The sequence below is a fragment of the Triticum aestivum genome, chromosome 5A, assembly GCF_018294505.1.
Source record: "Triticum aestivum cultivar Chinese Spring chromosome 5A, IWGSC CS RefSeq v2.1, whole genome shotgun sequence".
In the NCBI taxonomy this organism is placed as follows: domain Eukaryota; kingdom Viridiplantae; phylum Streptophyta; class Magnoliopsida; order Poales; family Poaceae; genus Triticum; species Triticum aestivum.
The window spans coordinates 170,429,992-170,447,455 of record NC_057806.1 but is presented as its reverse complement, the minus strand read 5'-3'; the positions used below and the strand labels follow the sequence as shown (position 1 = coordinate 170,447,455).

The 17,464-nt window shown below is 45.0% G+C and overlaps 2 protein-coding genes and 1 long non-coding RNA gene across 3 annotated transcripts; 2 read left to right on the top strand and 1 right to left on the bottom strand.

The window, feature by feature from the left end:
- The first annotated feature begins 272 nt into the window (after nucleotides 1-272).
- LOC123102732 (protein TRI1) lies at nucleotides 273-3,673 on the top strand. The gene is made up of 2 exons (XM_044524159.1): nucleotides 273-810; nucleotides 3,375-3,673. Exons 1-2 carry the CDS (start codon nucleotides 463-465, stop codon nucleotides 3,492-3,494), a joined length of 468 nt encoding a protein of 155 aa, XP_044380094.1. The 5' UTR covers nucleotides 273-462; the 3' UTR covers nucleotides 3,495-3,673.
- Nucleotides 3,674-3,753: 80 nt separating this feature from the next.
- Nucleotides 3,754-5,078, top strand: LOC123102733 (uncharacterized). Its single transcript, XR_006449242.1, has 3 exons — nucleotides 3,754-3,882; nucleotides 3,986-4,287; nucleotides 4,384-5,078. It is a non-coding gene; the product is annotated as an uncharacterized lncRNA (long non-coding RNA).
- Nucleotides 5,079-11,517: 6,439 nt separating this feature from the next.
- Nucleotides 11,518-16,463, bottom strand: LOC123102731 (probable WRKY transcription factor 4). The gene is made up of 4 exons (XM_044524158.1): nucleotides 15,933-16,463; nucleotides 14,230-14,891; nucleotides 14,011-14,151; nucleotides 11,518-12,199 (listed from the first exon to the last, which is right to left on the bottom strand). Exons 1-4 carry the CDS (start codon nucleotides 16,344-16,346, stop codon nucleotides 11,923-11,925), a joined length of 1,494 nt encoding a protein of 497 aa, XP_044380093.1. The 5' UTR covers nucleotides 16,347-16,463; the 3' UTR covers nucleotides 11,518-11,922.
- Between the last annotated feature and the right edge of the window lie 1,001 nt (nucleotides 16,464-17,464).

The window sequence follows — 17,464 nt, the reverse complement described above, 5'->3', positions numbered from 1 at the left end:
TGGGGTCTTTGGTCCGACCCACCAGACCGGGCGATGACGTGTTGAGACTTCCCTAGTCGTAACACCGTCAATAGCCCTGAACCGGTCTTCAAGTCTTGGCACACCTCAGCCCATTCAAACTGTTTTTTCTCTTGGGTCGTCGTTCTTGAAACAGATTCAACAAATCATCCTTTCGGAGACAACCTATAAAACGGTGGTCTTGTGTAATTTGCTCTCCGCTGGCGCTATTGATTTATCCTACCGTTGCCTCCCACGAAGCGGATAAGGTTTTCAAACGCACGCGCTTGCGCCAATACCAGCCGTCCGACCACTCCCCCATTGCCCATCCGACGGCTGACACGCGCCCCACCCGTTCTACTAGTCCACCGAGGCCTCTCACTCGCACCTCATCACTTCGCCACCACCACAAACCCTATCCCCATTAACCCGCGCCCAAAACCCTGAGCTGCGCACCCACCGGCGATGTCGGCGACGGCCATCCGCTCCGGCGAGCTCCTCGCGTTTCCCGCCGCGCTGAGGCGTGGCCCGCCCGTGGCTTCTGCCTCGGTGGTCGCGTTCCGGTTGAGGGCGCCAGTGGCCGGGCGCGTGGCGGTCAGGGTTGTCGCGGCAGCGGCAGAGGGGGCTGGGGCGGAGGCGGAGGCGGAGGCGGAAGGGAAGCCGAAGCCGAAGAAGAAGAGGGCAGCGAGCGGGATCATGAAGCCTAAGCCGATTTCTCCGGAGCTAAGGGAGTTTGTCGGAGGCGCGGCGGAGCTGCCCCGGACAGAGGCGCTCAAGATCATCTGGGCGCACATCAAGGGAAACAACCTCCAGGTAAACCACTCCCTTCTCCTCTCTCATTCCTTGATGTTTAATTCCATTTTAGTGGTTTATTAGGTGTAAATGGTACTATAGGTATGATAGTTTTGTGCCTGCAACTTCGATGTTATTTGTTCCATCGGCGTGGATTTTGATAATTAACGGTATGTTTCATGGAGTGCTGTTTGTGTATCTAGTTTCATGGTTTGTGGATGAAGGTATTTCAATATCTCGGTTGGATTTGTAGCCTCAGTAGTTTGCTAGTTTTTTCCTGAAATGTTGTATAGGCAAAAGCAGGATGCGGAACTAATGTTGTCTATGGTCAAGTGAATAATAGGAAGGGCTTGGGTGAGGGTCTGTGTGGGACTATTGAGTATGGACCACCCATGCTGTATGTTGCGATGGGCTCAGATTTCAATCCTGTGCTGGCGGGAAATTTGGGGTATTTGCCTGTTTTGTTCGATTTAGGGATGACCATGCAAGCACTGAATTTGGGAATAAGCTCATTGTCTGGTTATGTCGTTGGCCAGCGCCCTTGTGTAAATCTGTAGGATTGACCTTAAAATGATGCAAATCTTCTGAACATAAATGCGGACTGTGGTCAGGGTTTAAACTTGACTATGGAAGTTACTCATTCCCCATCCTAATTTTTTCGATAAAGGGCAGTTTTATTATCTCATAATATAGCATCAAGCGGATACAAAGCATGATGAGCAGCACCTAGCCTATGCATAGCTAAGACGCACACAGCCAAAACTAACAGCCCCCATCGGCCCATCCTAATGACCAGAGTATTTGTAAGTTCGAAATTATTTAGGTCTCATGAAAAATGAATTTTTTTTACGAAACCCAAAAATTTAGTTTGAATTTGTCCTGTCTGTATTATGACGAATTTCAGTGAAATATTAAACCCTGGCTGTAATATGGAAAGAGGTTCAAAGGTGTACTCTGATATGTATGCGAACTACAAGGCTGGCACTTCCCTTTCGTGTTTACATAGAAACTGCTAAGGATTACTAGTGCACAGGCAATCTGGTACTCCCTCCGTTCCGAATTACTCGTCGCAGAAATGGATGTATCTAGATGTATTTTAGTTCTAGATACATTCATTTCTACGACGAGTAATTTGGAACGGAGGGAGTACATGAGAAATACCCACGGTCCACATGAGGTCTAAAATTTGAAATATGCACATGCAGAAAATCGATTTCATGCACACACCTGCAGCAAGATTATTAAAGAAACATCCCAAAATGAGGAACCTGTGCATGTAAGACCTTGGAATGTGGCACATTGCCCCACTTGGTTACATTATAGGCCTGACTACTAAGCACCTTCCACGTAGGTAGCTCAGTTGCAGATAGCATGCTTGTGACTGGGCACTCGCTTGTGCCGAAATATCTGTGAAGTTCTCATACCATTATTTTTACCCGTAATAAGGACAGAAAAATGAGTCGGTCATTACTTTGGAAACTAGTGATAACAGAAAGGATTGCAATCTTATTTTATGTCTGTTGCAAAATAAAGGGACACTACTTTATCATACAGACTGTATTGCAGTATGACATTATTTAACCCTCTTGATTAACTAATAACCTATCTACAAATAGAAAAGTAAAATAGAGTGCTAGTAGAGAATTTCCACAACATTACTGTATCCGTATTTCTTGCCAATCTTGTAAAGGTATGCCATATGCACAGATGTAGTTTACATAGAAGGCACATAATATTTTCAAGGAAACCACCTCATTAATGCAAGCTTTAACTTAAAAGGTTGAACCTCCCAGTCTCAGTGCTGTATGAATCATTATAACTGCCCACGCACACACATATTCAAACACAGGGCCCATATTTGCCTGGACCACAAGCCAAAGATGCTATTACTGTGAACGTGCTTACTGAACATCCACTGCTAGTAACTTTAAGTTCTGATGTGGCCTTCAATCTTTTATAATTTCATGGCCTGCATAAAAAAATTATCCTCAGTTGCCATTGTTCTTGTAACTATTAGTGTACTTACCTGCTGTGGATGCATTCTGGGAGAAGACCTGCATGTTAGTTATTCTTTATCATTAGCTTGTCCCTGGATTATCTGTTAGTTACTTATAAGATCTTTAGTTTAACAAACAAGTGGCCACCGTTGTGCGTTCAGTCTTCCAGGTTCTTTCTTGACCAGTTCATCCCCACTCACAGATTACCTAGTTCATAACATTACCTATTTGGATCCAAATGCTGCTTATGTATTACTACTTACCTTTGTGGATTGAAATGTGGTATATGTACTAATAGCACCGGAACCAAAATTAAATATTGTCTGCTGTGGAAGAGGTTTAACTGTATTGTCCCATAGAAGATAAGCCAGTCATTGATTTTTATTTTATTTTTATATAAGACCATTTTTGTCATGTTCATTGTTCAGTAAGAGACTAGAGTGGTACTAAAAAAAGAAATTGGCTGCCACTAAAAGGAGACATACTAAGATAATTGGTTGTCATAGTTCTAGTTAACCTTGCAAGCAATACCTTCTGTTTCCATATAGCAGTTTTTTTTCTTCTGAATCTATGTGTTTTTGCAAGCAGGATCCCGAGAACAAGAAGATAATAGTCTGCGACGAGAAACTGAAGAAGATATTTGGTGGGCGTGAGCGTGTTGGATTTCTTGAGATCTCTGGGCTCCTCAATCCTCATTTCCAGAAATAATAGGATTTATGTAGATGTTGCACTTTTTTGTATTAGCGAAGACAGTTGTATCAGCATATTTAGCTGAACCTGGTATGGAGGGTCCGTAATTCTGGTTTGAGAATGGTACGCGTGTTCCCTGAACACATCTTCATCTAGTATTTGCAGTAAATGGTCTGCTGGTTTTTGGGTTGTGATTAGTTATCTCCCGTTCATCCTTTGTGTTTAAGTCCTGTTAACCTACCATATTAGACCTGAATGGTGGATCATCACATTTTCCCATTCTCTATAGTCTATATATATATATATATATATATATATATATATATGCTGTTTGCCCTTTTTTAGACTGCAGCTGAAAGCCAAGCAATTCTGCATGATAACCAGGGTCACCAACAAGGACCTTAAGGTATGATTCATTCATTCTCTTTGGGTCGCTAATGATTGCGCTGCTGAAACTGTCGGCTAGCATTTGCTGCTCTATGATTGTATCTGAAACTGCGCTTTGGCAGGATAGTAAACCGAAGGAACATATTTCTCTGTGCGAGCTACAAATTCAGATCAAGCCCAGGAGAGAGAATTCTGTGCTTCAGGTCGACGCGAACCGCCCGTCACATTCTGAAGTTGGTTGATGCCTTTGACCGTTGCTCACCCCATTCTGGACATGTGGATGGCTGGCAACAGCAACACGGAGTGCTCGCTCGACAGACGAGCTGCTTCACATGCTCCCGGCCTTGTGCTCCTCAACAGCTTCCATGGTACTAAAATCAAATCCTGCTTACGGATGGTACCAAAGGCTCGCTGTTTGTCAAGGGTAAGTGGCCGCTCTACTTTTCCATAGGCTCGTGCACTTGGACAACTCACCTATAATTAACAGCTAACAAACCTCTCTACCATGTACTCACAACAGATTGACTGTGAAGTTGCCACTCATCGTTGATCATCTCCAGACAGTAATACGGGAAATCATCTGTCGTTGGAACGTTATTCTAGAGATTTACTTTGCTTGGGCTCAAATGATTAGCAGCTGGGTGAATGGACTAATGAATGCGCCAAAGTGATTTTATATGATCCTGCTCCTTCTTTTGTCTAAAGGAAAAAGAAGAGATATTGTGATATGAGCATAGTGCTGCCGCGCGATTAGACTATAATTAGTGTGTGTGCGCGCGGAGGCAGAGATCACATGTCGGTGAATGGTGGTCGCGTAGGAGTTAAACAAAGTTGGCGGTCGCCTTTTGGTGTGGCCCTTGAGAAAGACTGGTCACCGGTTTGATATATCCGTGTTAATTTTCCGTTTGCGCCTTTATAAACTAAAAATATTTTCTGTACTCCGGAGTATGTATTAGTAGTCCACACGGCAGTGCAGGTAGTGCGGCACGTTGGTACAGTCCCATGCAGTCTACCTAGTGCGCGAGACTGAATTGGCTTCATCGCCTTGATCAGTGGCATTTGCCAGGGGCAGGGGCACTATCAACTCACTAAACTACGACTAGCTCAGTGAATTAGTCGCAATTAGGGTCTAAAAGTACGACTTCTTTGTGATGCTAATTCTTCTTTGGCTGCCTTTTTTTTCCTAATTAATGGATTAATGGAAAGCAGTGTTACTGTAGCATACACATTGACGATGATCAATCATTGCAGCATGTGCTGTTCTGGTGTTTATAATCTTCACGCCAAAATCCTGTTTAAATACGTCTTTTTTTCTACTACATACATCGTACATATGTGTAGTGATGGCTTGCATGACTGGGAATTCGTGATTTATGGGGATTTGTGATCCATAGTGAGGTAAAGGCAAATTCGCCTTGTTGCGTCATAATATATCTCACTTCACTTGTACCAGAAGGAGATGGTGATTTTGTGATGTGGTGTCCTGTTTCTGGTCTTTTTTGGCAGGTCCTACCAAAAAGGTCCAGTTCACCACAAACGCACATTCCCTTGTCCTCTTTTATGTACGTGACGCAATATTTTTTCTGCGGAAAACTTTCAATCTATTCGTTTTCAATCATGATAATACAACGAACACTAGAAATAATAAAAATTACATCCAGATTCGTAGACCATCTAGCGATGACTACAAGCACTGAAACGAGCTGAAGGCGCGCCGCTGTCATCGCCCCTCCCTCGCCGGAGCTGGGCAAACCTTGTTGTAGTAGACAGTCGGGAAGTCGTCGTGCTAAGGCCCCATAAAACCAACACACCAGAACAGTAACCGCCGCAGATGAAGAGTGCAGATTAAAAGGATCCAACCTGAAGACACGCGAATGAAAACGAACGATGAACATATCCGAGCAAATCCATCAAAGAGAGATCCGCCGGAGACACACCTCCACACGCCCACTGATAACGCTAGACGCATCACCGGAACGGGGCTAGGCGGGAAACCTTTATTTCATCTTCAGGGAACCGCCGCCGTCTCGCCTTCCTAAACAGGACACAAACTCTAACAAAGCTCAAAAAAATCTAAAAACAGAGCCCTCCGACCGGCAAGGGGCAAGATCCACTCCGCCTCCATGGCCCTAAGACCACCGGAGACGGGACGGACCGCAGCCGGCGCCGGCGGGAGGAAGACTACCCTAGCTTTTTGGAGGCGGCGGCTGGCTGGGTCAAGAGGCGGCTACGTGACGCAATATTTAACAACATCAGCAATCGAATCTGTTGCCAAGTATAGCAGCTGCGCGAGAGGAAAATACACAGAAGCACCTGTGCTCTATTCCCCTGTACGGAAATTAAATTCAAAAAATGCCAGAAAATTCAAATAAATCTGAAATCTTGGGATCTCAAACTTGGGTGCTCAAACTACTCCTGTATGAAGTTTTGTAAAAAAAATACCAGAAAATGTATCTGTAGGGAAGAAAAATACAGTCCAAACTAAAATCCATCAAAACAAATGGTTTTCTATACATAGGGAGCTTTTTGTCTTCTTTACCATGGATATGTTTTCTGATATTTTTTCATGAAATTTCACATGAAAATAGATTGGGCATCCAGGTTTCACATCCGGAAACCTTGGTTTTTATTTAATTTTCCGGTACTTTTTGAACTAAACGTTCATATAGGGATGTGAAGCACCCGATGCTGCGCAAGAGTATCTGGATCCTAGCGCTAGTTAGAAAATCCAACATAACTGTACGAAGAGCTCAATGTTATGCACATCACCTTGCAATATGAGGCTTTGGCTTTTCTATTTATTTTACGAAATGTAAAATACTACCAGCAATCCACTTTTCCGCTCCAACATTTTCTTGCATTTTTTAGGCACTCCGTGGCACTGTATCGATCGAAGTGGAATCATCGTTTACTGAAAACTCACACTTACTACTTCCTCCGTTTTAGAATATAAGAATGTTTTTTACACTAGTATAATGTTAAAAACGTTATTATATTTTGGGACGAAGGGAGTAATTTTATGTGTCAATTGAATCCAACATCCAGGGCTTCATCTTCAACCTTGAAATAGTTTCACATTGTTTCTCTTCTTTCCCACTATGTTCGATCTTTCTCTTCCCTAACCGTCCCCATGGATCACCGGCTGGACCGCCCTCTCCTCAACCGTCGCCCACCGTTGTGCTGCCGCCGCCCCCGGCCATCCCTCTAGCCCCGGCGATGGTTAGTTTTTGTCCGGCGAACCTGCACCACCCGCCTACACCCCTATGATAGATAATGGGGTTGCCTGCCACCCTAAGATAGACCTAGAGTGCCTCTCCGGCGAGCTTTTTCCTTCCCTCCGGTGAGCTCGTTCCTTCCTTTCAGCCGTTCTTTCCTTCACACGAAATTCGACTGACCCAAGTTTCTAAATTCAAGCGACTTACATATAGCTATTGCGTGAGAAAACGACTTAGACATAAGGGACTCCAACTAGCAGAATCATTATTATTTGTAAAATATAAATAAATGAATTCCTGAATAGAAGCACAGATCGCAGGAGTTGTTGGAGCAGCAGGTGGGCGATATCACATCCTACCCAACATGCAGCAGGAGAGAAACGATACATGATGCCTGCCACATTCTCTCTGCTCCACATTCAAACGCTCAAACCACACCCCTCAACTCCAAACCCCTCCACTCCACGGACACCCGCAGAGGAGCACCATCTTCAACAAAAAAGAAGTTGAAAGCAATCCAAGACCATCGGCGAGGAGCCAGCGCGGCAATGGGGAGCGCCACCAAGATCATGAGGGCGGCGCTCCACGCCTTCTTCTCGCACTACCACCCGGCGGCCTCCGCGGCGGCGCTGCTCGCGCTCCCCTTCTCCGCCGCCACGCTCCTCTCCCGCTCGCCCGCGGCGTCCCTCCTCCCGCCGCTCTCCCTCCGCCTCCGCCGCGTCCTCGTCGCCGCGGGCTTCCCGCCGGCGTCCCAGCTCCTCTTCCTCCTCAATCACAAGCTGTCGCAGTCCGTCTTCTCCTTCCTCGCCACCCTGCCCTTCTCCCTCTCCTTCCTGCTCCTCGCCAAGGCCTGCGCCGTGCGCGCCATGCAGCCGCCGCCGCCGCCGCCGCGGAAGCAGCGCCGCCACGAGCTGTCGGCGCTTCCCGCGTCGTGCGGCCGCTACCCGGCGATGGCGCGGACGCAGCTCGCCAACTTCGCGGCGCTCCTGCTCGCCAACGCGGCCGTGTTCGCCGCGCTGCTCGCGGCCTTCAATGCCGCGGAGGCGCTGCGGCTGGGCTCCGACGGCAGGGCCGTGCTGGCGCTCTCGGCCGCGGGCGTCATCGTCTACTCCGTCGCGCTCGCCAACGCCGCCGCCGTCTGCAACCTCGCCACCGTCGTCGCGGCCGCCGAGGGCCGGGGCGGCTGCCACGCGGTCCTCAAGGCGCTGCTGCTCGTCCGGGGCGACGCCGCCACCGCCGTCGCCGTGGCGCTGCCGGCCAGCCTCGCCACCACAGCCGTGGAGGGGCTGTTCCAGCTCAGAGTCATGAAGCTGTACATGATCGACGGCAGGATAAGCTCGGCCATGGTTTGCGAAGGGCTCCTCATCGCCTACATTCACTCCATGATCTGTGTTCTTGACACCGTCATCACCTTCATGGTCTACCAGACCTGCAAGGCCACCCATTATTCTCGTGATCTGCTCGAGTTGGAAGAGAAAGGGGATTTCTTTGCCTGATGAATATCTTAAGAGTCTTACTTAATCACTAGAGAGCCTGGAGCACAAACCTCCCATGATGATGGTGATGCTCATTGCTATTTTTTTAAAATCTAGTTTTTTTTTTATCGTTTTGTTAATGCTGGTTCTGGGGACATAGGTGCTGTTAGTATAATTAGGAGGTGCATCAGGTCCATCAGATGGCTAAGGAGGTCAATCTGTAAATAATTGGAAAAAACTGGGGTTACCATAAAGATTTGTTATCCATCAGAGTTTGGTTAAACTAAGCATGCCATTTGGTCGCTCATATTATCAAGGCAGTTTAGTTGTTCTGCTGCTTTTCACATACCTGAAGCAAACAGTATCTCAGCCGGTTGGTCAAGAAAGAATGTTTCTTTTGTCTAGATGAAACACTCTGCAATCTGGCAGCTTTCCAGCATGAATTATCAAAGTACAAACATGTGAAGTTCAAAAAAAAAAGTACAAACATGTGCCAAATTTATGCCATGTCTTGACATTTTTAGAAACACAGATTTGATTTTTTTTTTCAAAAAAAAACCCCACTCCAGCGCCTGCAGATAGCTGTATTGTCTGAGGGATAAGATCCACATCCTGACACTGCCACCCAAAGTCGCCAACAGTTTTTGGGTCACTTTGTAGGAAGATCCTGACCCTACCATTTCAAGTACTTCCTGCCTTGATTCCAAAGCAAAGCAACAGGCCAAGCATGCATACTCATCTCTACTTGTACACTACACATCCACATCAACTTGGCTGGCCTGGCCTGGTGGTTAGTGAGTTGTAAAAAAAACTCAATGATATGTACTAGCAGCTTTTTGGTAACTTTTTTTCCTAGGCCCCAATCCAATCCATGCTCTCAGATCTGGGAAATATGGTAACTGCCACTTGCCATATGCAGATTCCCAGTGCCACAATGCTACAAAAACATCTTCCAATAGAAGGACCTTGGACTTTATGTGCCATTGGAGCACCGGGGTTGGGCCTGGGGACTAGGCTACATTAACAAACGGTGACACTAAAAGTTAGTACTCCGTTTGTTAATGATAAAGTAGCTGAACTTTTGGAATGACCAAACGGGAGGTGACTGCAAAGGCCTTGCTCTGTGACTTTGTTCACCTCACATTTAATTATGTTGGTACTTAATTTGATGCTGAAGCACAATCTGGGAAATACGATCACACGTTTGTTAAGCCGTCCATTTATGATCAGTGTGAAAATGGTTTCCACACAAATGAACATAATTTTGTCTATCAACAGACAGAACAAATTACAAATATGGCTGAATCTTTTGTTTACTAGCACTAGCAATTCTCGTGCATGATCTTGGCCTTTTCAAATATGAACTCGCCTTCCTTGTACTTGCAGGATTCTTTCATAGGCTCTCTCGTATTTCCATCCAAGCACCTCGAGGCAATCACGGCAATGGATCATTGTACTTCAAGTAGACCATTGTACTCCTATATATATGCCCACGAGGCTCAAGCAATAATTCAACAATTCCATCAAATCCCTCTCTCCCTTTTAACACATTCTTTATTGAATAACTTACGGTGATGAATCGGTATGCCCAAATAACTGAATGGCAAAGAACCTAATTCACACCGGAACAGTTGTCTATAAATGTCTTGCTCTTCTTTGGCCTTTTCAAATATGAACTTGCCTTCCTTATACTTGTAGGATTCTTTCGTAGGCTCTCTCGTATTTCCATCCAAGCACCTCGAGGCAATCACGGCAATGGATATCGACCACCGTGTGAAGCCCAGTCATGAGCTGCCTGCCCTCCTTGGCCCCCGCAGCGATGTTCATGGCGCGAGAGAAGAGAAATGCGCGGCCATTCCTCCCCTACAACAGCCAAAAGAGCAAAGGAGAGATAGTATTACTATTAGGATTAGTATTACAGCAGTACTCCCTCCGTTTCATATTAGTTGTATCTCTGAGGGAGTAGTATTAAGAGTCCACAGTTCGGTTGCAATTTTAGCACGGCTTCCCCAACCAGTCCAACATTTCTAAGATGCTATTGTCCAATCTTGATACCTAACTATTGTCCAATCTTGATCCCTAACGCAGGGCAAAGTCAAACAGTGAGGAGGAGAAGCAAAATTATCCTTGTTCTTCACCTCTACCGGGCCGGGCAAATTCATATCCCGGTATGAATTATCAAAATTATCCTTGTTCCCTGAATCATGATCTCCCGGCAGGACTTGACATTGCCCCGGATTCTAACCACCTAGATTGCCCTTCAAGTGAGTTCCAGATGTGACAGGGTAGCAGTACACATACCAGCTAGAAATGGACATGATATACTTTTAGTAAGTGGGACTACACTCTGATTTCCAACAGAAATTTGGAAAAAAGGTCCTAGCTTGGAACTTGAAGATTCTATCACGCACGAGTCCTACTACTTTAGGGCTTAGGTGATGCATCATCTTTTTTTTTCTTTCCATTTTTGAGATGGAGGCAAAAGCTTATATGTTTTACTTTGGAGTCGGATGTCTGTTGTTCGTGTATAGCCGGAGAGAGGAAGCGTTTAGGCAAAGTAAACTTTAGCGTGAAGCATGGTTGAGAAAGCCAAATGAATAAAATAAGCAAATTAGACACCACTGCCTACGGTAGGGTAAAATGTTTCTTCCCAACGGTTCAAGATCAACCAAACCAAACCAAATAGTACTACGTACGTGAGATTCTGAGTAGATGCAGCAGCGCCAGAGTAGGACTTTCTGGCTGATTTTGACAGCGATGTGCCTCACAGTTCCAGTGCCAAACAGCGATATGCTTTGAAATACCCCACATAGCATTTTCCTTTTGATCAGGCCACGAAAAAGAGAAAAAGTGCCCAAGTTGAGAATGAAAAGGCGGGAGGGAGCACCTCATATGATTGCGGGGCAAGAGAATTTCTGCAGCAGATTCAGAGCCTGTCTACAGGTAGCACCTTCAGCTAGAAAGTGAGCCTGAAATAACTTTTTATTTTATTACAACAAACATATATAGAATACAAGAAAGCATATCTGTACATTCACTTCTCCTTTTTAATCTTATTACAAATACAAACAAGAACATGTTGGGGAATATATAAAGTTACAAAGCGAGCATGTATACAACTGACCCATCTACAAATCATAAACAAGTATTAACTAGCTGGTATGTATTATACTGCATTTGCGTCAATTTTGGCAATTCCGTTTTTTGCTGTGTCCTATGAGAAATTGAAATTCCGTGTGTCTGGGAAAAACTGCAAATGATGCTACCGTTGTAGTATTTGACAGCATTAATGTTTGGAGCGATATGAATTCATGCAATCCTTTGACAGAATGAAGTCGCCGCGACAAACCAGTAGCGAGGTTCCAGAGTCTATTCTTCCCTTTTAAACTGCAAGACCCCGATCTGCCCCTGGTTAACATTGCCGAGGTCTGTTCTTGTATGCGAAGCTTGATTGCTAGACATGCTATTCGACCCTTTCTGTTGTGACCGGTTGGAATTTCCTCCATTCTGGTTGCTGCCTCTACCGACCGGTGGTTCATGGTTATGTTTTCCTTCATAAGTTGTGATGACAGCCTTTGGGTCTGATGAGGCCCTCTCAATGTGCTTCCTAACATTGCACCCAGCAAACGTGCACTTGTAGTAACTCCTATAATTAGAGAGAGTGTGAGATCATGTAGGTTCAACATGAAACAGGTAAATCACTAACCACATGCATTGCATGTAAACTGAGTATGGAGCTAGCCTATGACCAAATGGTCCGATTAAGTCAACAGGAAGCGCATAAACAGGAAAGTATTTTCTACAGGAATGATTATGCTTCAGACACAATTGTACATTTGGATGCAGTGATGTTGTTTCGCCTTTCGGGAAAATGTCATTTCACAAAAATAGAGTAAGTCATGAGGATGTTCCTTTCACTTTTGAGTGCCTTCTGTTATCCACTACATCAATGAACAGTGACTTCTACTGTATTTGCTTTCTCTCTTCACTTTTGTTATCTACCTTTTGCGCAGCTACAGTTGTTCTTTTTTGGGGGGTATACAAACATTTATAGCACATATTTCACGAGCTGTATTTCTGATCATCTCAAAGTAAGGAATGATGATGTTGAGTAAAGCTCAGGTCTTTCCATGATATCATTCTATTGGAGATATCACAGAAATGCCAAATAATTCATCGAAGCAATTAGGATTATTTTGCAATTTAAGTAACAAACTGACACTGTTATTTTACAATAGCATGGGTAAGACAAATAAGAAAACCTATGATCAAGTATTTAAATGAAATCTAATTGTGGCAGAGGTTATGCCCTGAGTACAATACGAATGCTGGAAAACAATGGCAGTGCTTCTACTCAGGAGAGCCGTGAGTAAGATGAAACCTATGAGCTCAACAGGATAATACCAACCATATCAAATTTGGTAAAAGCCTGACACTGGCCCAGGTTTTGACCAAGCAAGTTCTTTACACTCCCAAATACTGAAGTTGACGGGATAAAACTCCGGTCTATATTTTATTTTGGTTCAGCTGACTCCTCAAAAGCTTCAATACCATTTACTTAACCCCCTAGCTTGGTTTTAGACCTATGGTGTTACTGACATGGACAAATGGAACATAGTGTGCCTACACAGCAGCCATGTGGCCGATTTTTACCACGTAGCATCACATGTAGACAATGACATCATCAACTGCAGCAGTGTAGCGTCAATTTGAACTCATGTCCTACAACTCTGGCAGACTGCGACCACCCCCTTCCTTCTATTCTGAAGATGCTCCAGCGGATGTAAGACCCCGCACCACCGTCAAACTGGTCGCTGCACCACAAGAGGGACGTGGGAGGAGAGAAGAGAACAGATGGTGCCACACGGACTTCGAAATGGTGATGTGAACATTGCACATGACCTGTTTCTCTTATGTACACATTACACTCCTTTTTATCTTTTTCTCTTATGTACACATTGCTGATGTAGCATTGCATAACCTGTTTTTTACTTTAACATTTCTGGCTATACTCATTTTAGGTATCGACAGCATCAGAAGTCTATTCTAGTGATGTGCCTTCAGGTAATAACTAGTAAAAATGATTAAGGAATCATGCTACATTAAATGAGGTGTGAATTCTTGCTTTAGTGAAGTGAACTTGTGTTGCATACCTTCCAACTTGTTTGGGTAAATAAAGCATGCAACGTCGGACAAAAATAAATAACCTAAAATTTCTAAAGGCATGCATCGGATCATATATAATACTCCCTCCGTTCCATAATACTTGTCGTGGTTTTAGTTCAAATTTGACTAATATAGGCGATGAATACCTCAAATAGCAGAACACGTGAAGTTGAATTAGTAGTGTGCATGGCCCATGGGTTGTGATTTTTCTTTTTGACTAAAGTGGGTCATGATTTATGGGCTATATATTATTTCAGTAAACAACTAACAGTCAAGAGTGTAAGGAAAAACCTTGGATGAGGATTTCCTTTGACCACCTTCTGCCCATACTTGCGCCATCTATAACCATCATCCAAAAGGTCAACCTCACTGGTTGTTTGTACAATGATCTTAGACTCTGTCAGGGCCTTCTGTGAAGAAATTTGTATATTCCTACACAATAGAGGAATTAATTTTAATAACGCAACTATCTAATCAAAGAGTGGAGTGGTAATTGTCAGCTAAAGGCACCTTCTTTTGCAGTCATTCTCTCTATCATCAACTTCATTTGGCCGAGATTCACCATCATCCTTATCATCTCCATCACTTAGACCAGATAATTGCTCAGACATTCCATATACAGCTTCCTGATCTCGCCTAACACCTGACAAACCAGATGCTGTGTCATTGGATTGTTCATTTTGCTCGGCTGCTGAAGAGCTGCCATCTTTTGCCCGTTTATTTGGTGGACGTTGGTGATTGTGTTTTCCCTTATATATTATTTCAGATATTTGGCCATCTTCTGCGTGCTCTACTTTTTTCTTCACAGGACAACTGGGATGAGTACATTTGTAGTAGCTCCTTGGGCAATCACTGCCCTTCACCACCTTCTGACCATACTTCCGCCAATTATAGCCATCATCAGCAGGCTTATCAACTGGGGCAGGAACTTGGTACCTGTGAGAAGCCTCAGCAGATTGGAAGGCTGCATGCTCATTGTTCGATATGGTTGTCGCCATCTCTGACATCTCAGCCACATTGGCTGCAGAGCTCATATTCTGTAGAGCTCCAGATGACGTTGCAGCTGCTGAAAACGATGGCTGTTCAGTGTGATCAAACATTCTGAGTGGAGAATGGCTTGCTTGGGCTGTGACTTGGGCAAGAGCCTGTTGATGCGACATGCCGAAACCCCCCTGTAAAATTAAGTAAAATATCGATTTTTTTTATTGACAACTAAAACTGATACTCCAGACATGAGGAAAGTGCAGAATGAAATGATATAAGAGTTGACTGTTCTTCACGATGAAATGGTGAATTATATATCATGCTGACAGTGAATGTGCTAAACTGAGAACTTGTACAAAAAAAGCTAAAATTTGAAGTACACAACGTCCAAATGGAACAACTACACTCAACCCGCGTCAGCCATTGTGAACAACGAACACTAAATATATGGAGTACCCGTGCTACGACAATGGCTCTACTCTCCAAGAAAAATGGGCGATTAATATAATCACTGGAAGGATCCTATCAGTTATCAACAGGTTAGGACCATCAAAAGCTAGAAGCTAACGATGACGTCTCACCGGGACTTTGTCTTGTCCCATCGGTATCAAGTATCAACCTATCATGCCAACTTGTAACTGCATCATACTGGGGATAGGCTAGTAGTACAATTATTGATACTGGCACAGAAATGTGACGAATCATTATCTCTCATTTGCAGGTTAAGGTTCTTCACTGCACCAGAGTGCCGCAAATATAAGGTAAAGCACCTTTATGCATTATCTATATGGGGCAGATAAGTAAACTGCATGTTGCCACCTCACCAAAAGTAGTAGAGCAAATGTAAAATTGTCACATCTAGAAGCTCCAGATTCCCTAATACATACTACTACCTCCTTCCCACAATATAAGATCATTTTTCAAGCTAAAATGATCTTATATTGTGGGAAGGAGGTAGTAGTATCTTAAAACACCATGGAAGATCAGTACAGAATTCTCAGATTTGCACTCACGTCATGACAGAAGAAATGAACGGGAAGCTTAACGAACTGACGACGCCGATCAAGGTCGAATTAACAGCTCTACAAGGCAATGAACGGGAAACATGCTTTACGACTTAGTACAATCTAAGAACCTGCTGTAGTGAAGGCCATTAGCCTCGGAGAGGGAGGAACCAAGAGCTAAAAATCCAATATCGGCAGCAAAAGTGTATGAACTGGAGTATGTACCATGGCCGGCGAGAAGATTAGGCCGGGGGAGTCGAAAAAGCCGGAGGGGCTGAGGCCGGGAGGCACGGTGAAAACAGCTGCCCCGGCCGGCGGTGCCACAGACAGCGCCGGCCCTGCCCTGGCGACCCCGCCTCTCCCTCTCTCCTGCTGCTGCTGCTGATGCTGATGCGGAGGCGGTTGCGAGAGGGAGCCGATGAGGAGCTGGGTGAAGCTGGTGGCCCCCGCGCCAGACGAGGCGCCGCTGCCGCCGCCGCCGGCGTCGGCGTCGGCGTCGGCGTCGGAGGGGAAGAGCGCGGAGGCGAGGGTGAGCGGGCCGGGGCTGGCGTCGCCGGTGCCGGAGAAGAGCGACTCCCCGGTGGAGCGCGGGGGCAGGGACAGACGCGGGCGCGGCGGCGGGGGCGGGCGCGCGGACATGGTCGCGGGAGGCTCGGGAGAGAGAGAGAGAGAGAGAGAAAGAGAAACGGAAGGGATTGGTTTGATCCCCGTCTTGGTTCCTGGCGTTGACTTCGGTTGGAGGTTCTGGTTTTGGGCTACCCTTGACCTTTTGTTCCTGAAGCTGAAGGAAGGAAGGAAGAAGAGACGGAGGGGAATTGGATTTTTTGTTCTTTGTTTCGCGTCTTTCACAAAATAATTTGTGGGAGCTCAAGCTATCAGGTCAAAAAAAATGTCTAAGCTTTGCTTTCTCATTCTTCGGTGATTTTTGTTTTTGACATGTATTCCATCCGTCTCATAATATAAAAGTGTTTTTGACACTATACACTAGTATAGAAAACTTATATTATGATACAGAGGAAGTAACTTTTCAGTTTCTGCACAAAAGCAACGTTTTTTTTAACCAGGCATAACCCCTTTCCATTACTGCGACATAACGAAAATACATAGGTCCATAGAATGAGACGGGAGAGGGGAGAACGAGTTCAAGCATCGTTGGGAAACTCACTGTGAGCACTCGCAATCGAGATTATCCACTTCGGGGCGAAAACCTGACGACACTATTAAATTTTATACCATAACAGTTTACGACCAAGCCCATCAACAAAGGCTAACCAGCCACTACTCACATATGAGCATCAAAAGATAAAGTTTCCACAAAGGGAACAAAGAGCAACGCTAGTAATACGAAAGAGGAAGACATCGCCATCTCTTTCAGCGTACCTTCTCGCTTTGGCTTGCAGCACAAATACGTATCAGTCTCAACGCGTTGTTCTTCGGCATGTCCATCCCGGCTCATAGATCCACCGTGTTCTCCTGCCTCAACAAACCTGCCCAAGCAGAAAAGATGCACTCAAAAGGGGATTTGAGAGGCTTAAATTCAAACGTAGCTCTATTACGACAAGATCAAATTGCCCAACATAGCACGGCAATACCAACAGTATAGAAAGTCTCCCTTTTTGGAAAGAAAGTGTAACACCAAGAGTAAGCTTGCCACATATTGTCTGGACACTTATCAGTGCTAAACATACATGCGGTCGTTCTCCAGGTTACCCTAGCAACAGAGCAAGTAAAGAAAAGATGTTGGGCAGTCTCTCAAT

Bases quoted from the DNA above. Each gene is read 5' to 3' on its own strand.
- LOC123102731 (XM_044524158.1), bottom strand. From the start codon at position 16,346: ATGTCCGCGCGCCCGCCCCCGCCGCCGCGCCCGCGTCTGTCCCTGCCC. The intron at 14,892-15,932 runs GTACATACTCCA...TTAATTTTACAG, and splicing joins TAATCTTCTCGCCGGCCATG to GGGGGTTTCGGCATGTCGCA. The intron at 12,200-14,010 runs GTTTTTCCTTAC...CTCTAATTATAG, and splicing joins AAAGGAAATCCTCATCCAAG to GAGTTACTACAAGTGCACGT.
- LOC123102732 (XM_044524159.1), top strand. From the start codon at position 463: ATGTCGGCGACGGCCATCCGCTCCGGCGAGCTCCTCGCGTTTCCCGCC. The intron at 811-3,374 runs GTAAACCACTCC...TTTTGCAAGCAG, and splicing joins TCAAGGGAAACAACCTCCAG to GATCCCGAGAACAAGAAGAT.